Consider the following 12,179-nt stretch of genomic DNA (forward strand, 5'->3'; position numbering starts at 1 on the left):
ACCGCAGCCGCGTGTGGTCAGTCTGTTTCAAAATGCATGTTCGAACAATAATTTCACAATGAGTGAATACACGCGGCTGTTTTTGTAATGAGAAGACGTGTGGCGTGGTTGCCGTCTTGCAACCTTATGTAAAGGCAGCCTAATAAATTTCGCTGCAGGTACGAGCCACAATAATATGTATATACAGTGAATGTGGCACGCTTGAAAGATTGTAATATAATATTTATTGAATAGGTTTGAATAAAATTGAACTGCAGTAGTAGTTTTACATATGTATTGAGATTTCAAGTTAGGATAGTTGCATTTGCCAAAATAAATCTCCCAATCACTGTTTTTGGTTGTTTTATTTGTTACATACTTATAATCAAGTTTTTATTCAACCAAGATGTGGAGTAGACAGATTTGTTTGCAGTAGATTTAGTGCCAAGAGAAAGTAGTAACAGTAACTAGATTTTGTTCATAGTTTTGTGAGCAAAAAATATTTATTAATCAACAACCACATGAAAAAGTATTCTATGTACTTCTGTCAAGTAATTCTACAAGCAGGTTTTTATACATTGATTTCCTACCTAGTATGTGCATTCTTAAAATGAAAGAAAAAGCAAAGACAATACCTACAGTAAGATACATGATTAATTAGTATCATAGGCATCCTAAATTAAATCAAGGATAAAAAAAACTTATCTTTTTTATTATTACAAAATTTATTTACAGTTTTAGTTATCCATAGTAAAAATAAAATATTACTCTTTGAATTGACATCAGGACACATGACCTGCAAGGATAGCTGCTATATTTGAGCACAAACTCTTAATCTCATCATCGCTCATGTACTCACAGCCGAGAATAGCATTACCCACTGCTATAGTTTCCCTCATACTGCTAGCTTTAATCCATATGCGACCATTCATTCCTGCAGCTATCTCAAATGGCCATTCATTCTTCAATGAGTTCAGCAAAGGACAATTTGGGTTCAGAATCTTTCTCACAAGGTTCAAGGAACATTTGAACACGAAACCGTCACACAGAACACCCATACGACCCTTTTTCCCTGTGGAATCTACACAAACTAATTCGGGTTCCATATCTTTGCTGGCCACTAGCATCTTTGCGTATACTACATCGCCAATTTGGACTTCAGGCCTGTTCTTTTTTGTGGCATTCTCAAAAGAAAGGTATGATAGTGAGGCGGGGCAGCTGCCGCCGACGTCGACTCTGAATATGTCACCAGCCTTTTGAACTACAATGCCAATAACATTCTCTCCTCTAGATGGCACATATCGCTTTTGATAGCTATCCACCCAGAAAGTATTGGATGCACGTTTTCTTAGCACACCGGGTTTGGTGACGAATATTTTGTCGATATCTTTACGAAGGCCCGGACCGAGGATCACTTTGCCCTTTTCACCTGCGGCTTCTATTTCTTCACAGGAATCACCAGGAAGAACAACGTCCCCTACGGAAATCCTCATATTTGTTTTTATTTTTAAGTGAAAAGTTTATCAAGCTTCTTAAAATATCTTCATTTGTTCTTATAAAGTGCTAGGTTTTTATATAGGTACACCACGAAAACTTTTGGTTTATCCGGAACTCGCGTGCGTTTTGTTGACATTATTATTTGCACGAATTGACCGTTGATTGACATTGACAGTCGGATTCAACGGATTTATTTTTATGATGCCAAAGTTAAGTCTCACTTAACTGGATGAAATTTACGCAAGACTGCGTGTTAAATGTTTATTATATCTATGTGTATGTGGTATGTAACTTTTATCTAATCATGCAATATGTGTCACTTCACTAATAAAAACAAAACTTGCCCCACATTCTGTCTTTGAGTATTTAAACAATAGTAGTATAATCAATTACTTTTCAACTTCGGTATCGTCGTGGGTCATCCTGCATTTCCGCCGTAGGCGGAAATGTGGGGTAGCTGTTCAGGGATTGTGGCCCTCTTCAGCGGATGTCTACGCTGCCTGCAACGGCAGGCAGGTCACGAGCGTGGCCGTGGCGGCCACTAATAAGGTCTTCCTCTTCCTGCGGGGTCAACGGGCGCCGCGGGTGCGGCGCCTGCAGTGGTGTTCGCTGCGAAGATGGCTTCTCTCGGCGATGGCCAATGTCTTCGGTCCGGCGGGCGAGCGTGGAGTGGCGCGATGCCCACAAGGTGCGGGTGCGCCGACCTGTCCGCCCTGCCGAACATATCGCCGGCCAGACGCGAGATGAACGCGTCCAGGCCCTCCCATTTGAGGTCCCGCTGGATCGTCGCGTTCCTCACGTACCGTGGGGCCCTGACGATGTCGCGGAGACATTGGTTCTCTTGTGCGCGGAGACGTCGCCTGTTTGTCTCCGCAACATAGGCGTACCACGCCTGGGCTGCGTACGTGAGGCGGGATCTGACGTAGGTTTTGTAGATCCCGAGCTTCGTCTTCAGCGGGAGGCTGGAGGAGAGGACTGGACGCAGTCTTCCCCTGGCCATCTTCACAGTTTGCACCACTGAATCGACGTGGGTCTTCAGGCGAAGTCCACGGTCGATCTTGACCCCGAGGTAGGTGACGTGTGGCTGCCACGCCACGTCCTTCCCGAAGAGCTTCAGCGGCGGCGGTGGGGCGGCGTTCCCGGAGATAATGGCCTGCGTTTTCGCCACGTTCACCGACAGTCTCCACTTCTGGAGCCAATCTGGCAGGGCGTCGAGTGCCTTTTGGAGTTTCTTGGCGGCGTGCTTCGCGTTTATGGATTTTGCGAAGTACGCCGCGTCGTCGGCGTATAGAGCCAGCTTGGCTCCATCGGCGACCGGGATGTCGTCGGTGTACGCAGCGTAGCAGGCCGGGCTCAGGCAGCTGCCCTGAGGAACGCCAGCCCGGACGGGTTTTTCCGAAGATACGGCGTCTTCGACCGCCACCCTGATCTTCCGCTCGTTCAGGAAGGAGGCCACAATCCTTGTAAGTCTTCTTGGCAGTTGGCTCTTTGACAGTTTGTACAGCAACCCCTCGTGCCATACTCTGTCGAAGGCCTTCTCGTTGTCGAGGAGCACGACAGCCACGGTCTCCTTGCGATTGGCAGCAGCTGAGATCTCGCCAAGGAGTCTGGCGATCTGGAGCGTCGTGGAGTGTTCGGGCCGGAACCCGAACTGCTCGGCGCGCAACTTAGGTATCCTTCACGGAACTCTATAGTACAAGATGTTGAAGTGTTGTATGAAGAAGTAGCGGAAACGCAATGAATTTGGGTTACTTCATGTGCTGTTGACTGTTCTATTAAGCAATTACTATCTGATGTTTATTAACATCAAATTTTTTTATATTATAATCCTTGATCGTAGGATTATTCATTCGTTATGTTATGCTCAGATAAGTCTCGCGAATCTTAAGTTTTGCTCGCTAGCAACAACCTCGTAACATTTCTTCATATTGTTTATATTTATGTAGAAGGCCTGTGATTCCTCGAATTAATGTTTACTTCCACAACCTTCTAACAAAATGAAACTGAAGAATGTATGTAAATGTTTAATAAAGAAATGCGACAACATGCGATTTGAACCAGAGCTATATGTGGAGTGAAGGATCGGCTCGGCGATGATGTCTCAAGCGCGTCTTGCGCGCGCAGACATCGTTCTTAGTTTTTCAAATTCAAACGGCACGCCACATCACTCCCCTTCCAGACCGTTACTACGGTCGATAGCAAACAGGCAGTCTGACTCTTCTGCCGCTACGAGTTTTCTTCTCTTCTAATTCTCCATTTCTTTCTTCCTCTTCTAATCTTCTTTCGGTCTCCGCTGAAGTAGTTATGGAAGTGGGAATTGGGATCTCACGTGCTAAATAGGCTGGCTTCAGCCTATCGGTCGAGACATTTGTGGTCTTGCCTCTGATTTCGATTTTGTAAAACTTCGGTTGCCTTTTCAAAACTTTGAAGGGACCAGCATAAGGAGGTTCAAGTGCACCACGTACATGATCTTGACGGAGAAAGACGTGAGAAGTTGCGTTAAGATCACGTGGTATATAGAAAGGCACTTTAGAATGCCACGAAGTAGGTTTAGGGGAAAGTTTCGCCATAGTAGCTCGAAGGCGTGTCACGTACTGAGTGATGTCTGAAGTGGTGTAGTCATCAACAGGAGCGAGAAATTGGCCAGGCAGCTGAAGCGGCTCGCCATACACGAGCTCGGCTGGACTGGCATGGAGATCTTCTTTCCAGGAACTTCGTAGCCCAAGGAGGACCAGTGGAAGAGATTCTGTCCATTGCGAAGTGTCGTGACACATGATGGCGGCTTTCAACTGGCGGTGCAGACGCTCGACGATCCCGTTAGCAGCCGGATGGTAAGCAGTAGTGCGGAGGTGTCGCGCGCCGATCATAGTTGTGAGCGCCTTAAACAGATGGCTCTCAAATTGGCGGCCACGGTCGGTGGTCACACGCGCGGGACAACCGAATCTGGCTATCCAGCCAGACACGAGGGCGGCTGCGCAGGTCTCTGCCGTGATGTCTTGCAGTGGAATCGCCTCAGGCCATCGCGTAAATCTGTCAATGATCGTGAGGCAGTACCTGTAACTACAAGACAGTGGTAAGGGTCCAACGAGGTCGATGTGAATATGAGAGAACCTCGCTGATGGAGTGATAAATGAGGAGAGAGGAGTGCGAGTATGACGAGTGATTTTACTTGTTTGGCATTTCAAGCATTGCCGTGCCCACTCTCTACAGTGCTTACGAATCCCTGGCCACACAAATTTCTGGGCGACCAGTCGTGCTGTAGCTGAGCTTCCAGGATGATTCCAGCTATGGATCATGTCAAAAACTTGCCGTCTGAGCTTTGGAGTGATATACGGTCTCGGAGGATGAATAGAAGTGTCGCAATAAATCGGTAAATTACTATTATTCTTTATCTTCTTCAGTTTAAGAGCCGAACCAGAGGTGAGGAGTTCTTGCAGCTCAGGATCGTCTTCCTGTGATTTTGCAAGCTCTTCATAATCGAGTGCCACAGTGATTTCATCAACACGTGAGAGAGCGTCAGCAACCACGTTATCCGGTCCAGGTATATACCGTATATCTGTCGTGAACTGTGATATAAAATCGAGATACCGGAACTGTCTTGGAGAACAATGCTGCCTATTAACAGTGAAGGCAAACGTCAAAGGTTTGTGGTCCGTGTAGATGGTGAAGTTTGCGGTTTCCACCATATGCCGAAAATATTTTATCGCTTCGTAAACGGCTAAAAGCTCTCTGTCATAAGGGCTATACTTTTTCTGAGTTGATGAAAGTTTGTGTGAGTAAAATGCTAGAGGTTGCCAAACGTTATTAATACGCTGCTGAAGTACTGCTCCGATCGCAACGTCTGAAGCGTCTGTAACAATTGCGAGTTCGGCCGAGTAATCTGGGTGAGCAAGGAGTGTAGCTTCGGATAATGAAGTTTTGCAAGCTTCAAATGATTGAACTAGCTCAGGGGTCATGTCAACTGGATGCGAGCCTTTGATTTTGGGTCCCTGAAGTAATGAATTCAACGGCGCCTGTAGTTTAGCAGCGTTAGGGATGAATCTGCGATAGAAATTGAGCATTCCCAAGAAACGCCGGAGTTCTTTGACAGTCTTGGGAATAGGGTACTCCCTTACAGCCTGAACTTTGTCATCGACAGGTTTTGATCCTGCAGCAGACACCATATAACCTAAAAACTTGACAACATTTTGGCCAAATGTGCACTTCGAAGTGTTGATAAGCAATCCATACTCTTTGAGACGTTCAAACAACTGACGTACGTGCTTCCTGTGCTCCTCTGCGCTTCTCGAAAAAACGAGAATATCGTCGATGTAACCATAACAGAAATCTAGGCCAGATAGAACTTCATCGATAAATCTTTGAAATGTTTGAGCTGCGTTTCGTAATCCGAATGTCATGTACGGAAATTCAAACATTCCAAAGGGTGTCGTGATCGCCGTTTTGGGAATATCATCTGGATGTACAGCAATCTGATTATAGGCTTTCACCAGGTCTACAGTTGTGAAGATGGAGCATCCTGCAAGCTGGTGTGCAAAGTCCTGTATATGGCGGATTGGATAGCGGTCAGGTATGGTCCTAGCATTAAGTGCCCTATAGTCACCACATGGTCTCCAGCTGTCATCTTTCTTCTTAACCAGGTGAAGAGCAGAAGACCAAGGGCTTTCCGATCGCCGGGCTGTACCAACTGCTAACATGTCCTCAAATTCCTTTTTAGCTGCCTTAGCACGGACGGGATCAAGACGTCGTGGCTTACATGAGACTGGATGTCCAGGTGTTGTCCTGATATAATGTAGCGTGGTATGTTTTGCAACAGATCGCATACCTGCAGGTCTGGTAATCTCTGGATATTCACGCAGAATCTCATGGTATTCGGTTTCACCCATTACTGCCTTAACTGAAGCAATGTCGTCAGTAGTTCCTGCCTTCTCAGAGATCGCAGCCACGTGCAAAGTCGTTATGCCGTCAACTAAACGTTGATTTCTGCAATCAACCAGTAGATTGTAGTGACTTAGAAAATCCACACCAATGATGGGTTTCGATACATCAGCTAAAGTGAAACTCCAAGAAAAATCTCGACGAAGACCAAGGTTCAGGTGCAACTGTATAGGTCCATAGGTATTAATAATAGTTCCGTTCGCTGCAATAAGATCGTACTTAGATCGGGTACAGGGCGTCCTGACAGCTGATCGTGGGAAAACGCACAAGTCTGAGCCAGTGTCCACCAGGAACTGCGCTTTCGAGGCACGGTCGGTGACGAAGAGACGGCCTGTAGATGAGGGGCAGTCGTTGGCCGCTACTTCCGACCGCCCTGTTCGTTTCCCGTCTGGAATGAGCAAGGTTGTCTGCATTTATTCGCTTTTGATCCAAATGTGTAATGGTAGAAACAATGAGGGTGGTCTGGCGGTGGCTGTCTCGGCCTCGAGCGACTTCTTGAGCGGTTGAACTTGCGGAATCTAGATTTGGAGCGCGATCGATTTCTGCCATTAAAGTTGCCGGTAAGAGAAGCTAGTTGTCTAGTCAGCTCACTGACCTGTTTTGCCAGTTCATCTAAGGTCGAGAGACTTCCAGTAGAGGTGCTTACCGCGCAGGCTTGAGGTGTTGTAGGAGCGATCTCATGTACCTTGTCCGCCAACTCTCCCAACTTATCTATGGAAAGATCCATCTGTGAAGCAATTACTGTTTGAATATTTTGAGGTAAACGACTTGTCCAAATAGTGGTAAGAAAATCCTTAGGTACAGAGGGACCTGCTAAGCTCTCCAAATGACGTAAAAATTGGGAGGGTTTCCTATCGCCGAGTTCCTCATGCATCAATAATTGTTTAACGCGCTTTTCTTTCGACGCGGACAACCGTCTAATTAGCTCCGTTTTTAATTTAGTGTATTTGTCCCTTTCCGGAGGCCTAGTTATAACATCTTTCACTTCTATTGCATATTGATGATCAAGTTGTGCCACCAAATAACTAAATTTAGTTTCATCTGTAGTTATTTTCGAGAGTTCGAACTGACATTCTAACTGGGCGAACCACAACGCCGGTTCTTCGGGCCAAAATGGTGGAACTCGTACACCAACTCGCCAAACCTCATCAATTTTATCCACTTTTTCCGAGACAGACATAATAAAAATAAAAATCGCTCACCGCTTGTATAGACCAAACCCTTTAAATGAAAATCCGTTTTGTTTTGTTTCTTTTTGACAGAACTTTTTCTAGAATGTTTGAGAAAAATTCAGAAGGAACAACAAAAATTCTTCTTTGTCGGGGTCACCAATGTAGAAGGCCTGTGATTCCTCGAATTAATGTTTACTTCCACAACCTTCTAACAAAATGAAACTGAAGAATGTATGTAAATGTTTAATAAAGAAATGCGACAACATGCGATTTGAACCAGAGCTATATGTGGAGTGAAGGATCGGCTCGGCGATGATGTCTCAAGCGCGTCTTGCGCGCGCAGACATCGTTCTAGTTTTTCAAATTCAAACGGCACGCCACATTTATACTATTTATGGTCCATATCACGAGAAAAATAGTCAAATGAAAGGTGTACGTCAATGTCAAAGTAAGCATGAACTTTAAGCTGTCATCTTACCTCAACCATGTGTTTATTGTTTTCATGTTGTTTTTTTTCAATTTTCTTTTCGCGTGTTTAAATAAATGATAGTGTAAAATGCCGGCAGTAATTGATAAAGATGTTCTTATATACAAGGGGAGTAATTTCCTTCGGCAGAGACTATTGCTATCGACACTTAGCGGCCGTGCTATCAAAGTTGAAGAGATTCGCAGCGGACACGACGACCCGGGTCTTAGAGAGTACGAGGTGAATTTGATCCGGTTGCTGGATAAGGTGACAAATGGGACAAGGGTGGAGCTGGGTGAAACAGGGACGTCGTTGTATTTCCAGCCAGGAATTTTGATCGGAGGTCAAGTCAACCACAGTTGCTGTACACAGAGGGGTATAGGTTAGTAAATAATTTAAATCTCTTCAATAAGAATAAATAACATATTGCAGATTAGTGAGCTTTCTGAACTAGGTAGAAGACTCACTACTTTGCATAAGCATAAATTTATATTTTAGGTATAAACCTAAAGTAATTAAGCAAGATTGTTTTTTAAATTTGATTAGTTCGTTTTGTTGTTGCAATAAATTAATTCAATATCTTAAATATTTTCAGGTTACTACCTAGAAGTGTTGCTAGCTCTGGGTCCTTTCTGCAAGGAGCCTTTGAACGCAGTCCTGCAGGGTGTCACCCACAGCGATCTTGACGTGTCTGTAGACAAAGTGAAGTCGGCTGCATTGCCTGTACTACTGAAGTTCATATTGGTTGATGACGGATTGGATCTCAAGGTAGTGAGGAGAGGTAAGTTAAATAATTACAGTTTTACTATCCTATACTATACAATCCTTAACTTCTTTTAGGAGATGGGTTAGCAACCTGTCACTATGATAGTATTGAAATTCAAATAGTGATATGTCACTTACCAATCCCAAGTTTATTAGCCTTTCCCTTAGTCGCCTTTTATGACATCCATGAAAAAAGAAGAAAAAGGATCAAAATCTGGAAATTGTTAAAAAAATGATGATTAAGTTTTATAAGGGATAATAAGATTTTCAGTGCCTTTTGTTTGCCCCTTGTTTGCCTTTTGTTTAGTTTAACTATATGTATTTGTTAATTCTGTTCTCAGTAAGTGAATTAAATGTAATCTTTTATGAGAATAAATTCTTGAAACCAAACAAGTATTTAAAATATTTTTGTTATTTTACAGGAGCGCCACCTCTGGGCGGTGGTGAAGTGGTATTCAAATGTCCAGTACGTCGCCACCTCCGCCCTCTGCAATGGACCAAGTGGGGGCTTGTGAAGAGGATCCGAGGAGTCGTGTACGCTCTGAGGGTGTCTCCGACTATGGCTAACAGAGTCGTGGAGGCTGCCAAGGGAGTGAGTTAGTTTATTTAAATGAGATGACAAAGTTGTGTGGTTTCCAGCATTTCTGACCGGTAACTGACTGATGAAAGAATGATTCGAGTGGTTACAAGTTCAATCTGGCATCAGTCTGCTGTCATTCACAACAGAACATGCATACATACATATGGTCACGTCTATATACCTTGCGGGGTAGACAGAGCCAACAATCTTGAAAGACTGAATAGCCACGTTCAGCTATTTGGCTTAATGATAGAATTGAGATTCAAATCGCTAAGCTCAGGTTGCTAACCCATCGCCTAAAAAAGAATCCCAAGTTTTGTAAGCCTATCCCTTAGCCGCCTTTTACGACATCCACGGGAAAGAGATGGAGTGGTCCTATTCTTTTTTGTATTGGGCCGGGAACCACACAACAGAATCATAAAAAATATTTGATATTTACCATTCTGGACCATCCATTCTTCAATTAACCAGTTAGACGATAATTCTCCCACAATTTTGAGGAAATTGATGGTCTGAACTGACACCAAAATGATTGCGTAACCCTTGTCTTAGGAAATGTGCTTTTTCTAATATATTTATGCAGAGAATGCAAGATTTGAAATAGTTATTTCTTTTTTAATTCAGGTCTTTAATTAAAATATTCCTCAACCATTTCAGGTAATGCTGAACTTCCTGCCCGATGTGTATATTAACACTGACCAGTGTAGAGGTCCGAATGCGGGCAAGAGTCCCGGGTTCGGTGTCAGCCTCGTCGCTGAGACCAATGAGAAGACATTCTATTGTGCTGAAGCTGTATGTATGAAAAAAATTGTCATAAAAATGTTTTTATTATTTACAATTTTTAAACTTTTTTTTTTGGTCTTATTAATGTTATAACATTAGATTGATTTTGGAGTCTGGGTAAATGCCTTTTCTCAGGAAATAACTGAGAAAACTAAGTTTACTTTTGTTAGAATTCTAAGTAATTAACACTAAAACTACAGGGCTATAAATATTGGTACATGTACAAGTGGATCGGATATAAATCTAATACCTATGCTCTTGGGAATTGAAATATTGTAGCTATTTATTTATTTATTAATTTTTATATTTATTCTTTATTGTAACAATAACAATTTGTAAAGTACAATAGGCGGACTCAGGGTGAGGGAAAATAATGATTAAAATAACGTTTAAAATAACAATACTCATATAAATTTCAAGTGAGATCCTTGATGTTGCATTGTATCTTGTTCAGAAATCTGTAGAACCTGGAAAAGGGGAGACTTCCCTGCCCGAAGACATAGGCAAGCAGTGCGCCCAGAGACTCCTGGATGAGGTGTACCGCGGTGGAGCCGTGGACTCTTCCTTCCAATGGTTGGTGGCGTTGTGGATGGCCCTTGGTCAGAAGGACGTCAGCGAGTGTGTGGTGAGTTTATTTATTTATTTATTTATTCATACATACATATGGTCACGTCTATATTATACAGTCTTGTAAAGACTGATAGGCCACGTTCAGCTATTTGGCTTAATGATAGGATTGAGATGCAAATAGTGACAGGTTGCTAGCCCATCGCCTAAAAGAAGAATCCCAAGTTTATAAGCCTATCCATTAGTCGCCTTTTCGCGTCGTCACTATATGAATCTCAATTCTATCTTAAAGCCAAATAGCGGAACATGGACTGTTAGTCTTTTCAAGACTGTTGGCTCTGTCTACCCGCAAGGGATATAGACGTGATTATATGTATGTTTTTTATAATCATCGCTAGGAGTGTCTACTGTCACTCCTAGCGATGATTATAAAAAAAAAAATTTCTCAATATATTAAAATATAATTGTTCGCATTACAGGTGGGTCCTTTGTCAGATTACACTATCAGTTTCCTGCAGCATCTGAAAGAGTTCTTCGGAGTGATGTTTAAGTTGGAGGTGTTGAGGTCAGAAGACGAAGATGAAGACGAGACCCTGTCAGCGCAGAAGGTCAAGATGACGTGTGTGGGCATAGGATATGTTAATATTAGTAAAAGGACGTTATAATAAATGTTATATGTGTAATATTTTGTGTTTTTTTTTGTTATTGTTAATTTTGTGTTATAATATACATACTTCCTATTTTTGTATTATAGTTCAATGGTGAAAAGAATGGTCTGATAACTCGAGGGTAGTGGGTTGAAATCTTGCGGGATTTTTTAGCTCTATTCGGACTGTATAGGCTACTTTCTGGCCTCCATTCGGAGTACCTAGAAATTTCTTAACATTATGTTGGTATAGTACATATTTGTGTGAAATGAAATGTACAACAATAATTGTAATATTTTTATTCGTCTTAACAATATATTTCACAAAAACTTAAATAACTAAATTTAAAATAATTAAGGCACATTTTGAAAACAAAATAATTACCTACACATGCGACCGCGTAAAATAGATAAAATGTGCAAAATATTGCATTCAGAAAAAATATTCAAAAAATCACAAAAGATTTAAAAAAAATAAAGTTCTTAAAACTAAAGAGTATACAATTGGCAGTGATTGTTTTTTTTTTAAATTGAATTTTAACCAATATAAGTACAAATCTAAAGAATTAAATTAAGAACTGACTTAGATTAATAATTATAATTTTTACACAAGAACTTCATAGATTTCTGTAGAAATAGATAAATCTCTTCAGAATTCATAAAATTCAACTTAAAAATAAATACTCAAGTCATTGTACTTAAGCACGAAGTATAAATTAAATATCTTTCAGTCAGACATATAGGATATATCACAAGAGAGAGATAATGGAGAAATACGGCCCGGCGCGT

At 42.2% G+C, this 12,179-nt stretch overlaps 2 protein-coding genes across 2 annotated transcripts; one reads left to right on the plus strand and one right to left on the minus strand.

Annotated features, from left to right (window-relative positions):
* Nucleotides 1–192: 192 nt before the first annotated feature.
* LOC106140398 (exosome complex component RRP40) lies at nucleotides 193–1,666 on the minus strand. The gene has a single exon (XM_013341983.2). The coding sequence runs from the start codon at nucleotides 1,470–1,472 to the stop codon at nucleotides 762–764; it is 711 nt and encodes a 236-aa protein (XP_013197437.2). The 5' UTR covers nucleotides 1,473–1,666; the 3' UTR covers nucleotides 193–761.
* Nucleotides 1,667–8,045: 6,379 nt separating this feature from the next.
* On the plus strand, nucleotides 8,046–11,412 carry LOC106140396 (probable RNA 3'-terminal phosphate cyclase-like protein). Its single transcript, XM_060947305.1, has 6 exons — nucleotides 8,046–8,431; nucleotides 8,645–8,830; nucleotides 9,237–9,406; nucleotides 10,052–10,186; nucleotides 10,632–10,802; nucleotides 11,224–11,412. The coding sequence occupies exons 1-6, from the start codon at nucleotides 8,140–8,142 to the stop codon at nucleotides 11,407–11,409; spliced, it is 1,140 nt and encodes a 379-aa protein (XP_060803288.1). The 5' UTR covers nucleotides 8,046–8,139; the 3' UTR covers nucleotides 11,410–11,412.
* Nucleotides 11,413–12,179: the final 767 nt, after the last annotated feature.

The sequence above is a fragment of the Amyelois transitella genome, chromosome 13, assembly GCF_032362555.1.
Source record: "Amyelois transitella isolate CPQ chromosome 13, ilAmyTran1.1, whole genome shotgun sequence".
Taxonomy (NCBI): Eukaryota; Metazoa; Arthropoda; class Insecta; order Lepidoptera; family Pyralidae; genus Amyelois; species Amyelois transitella.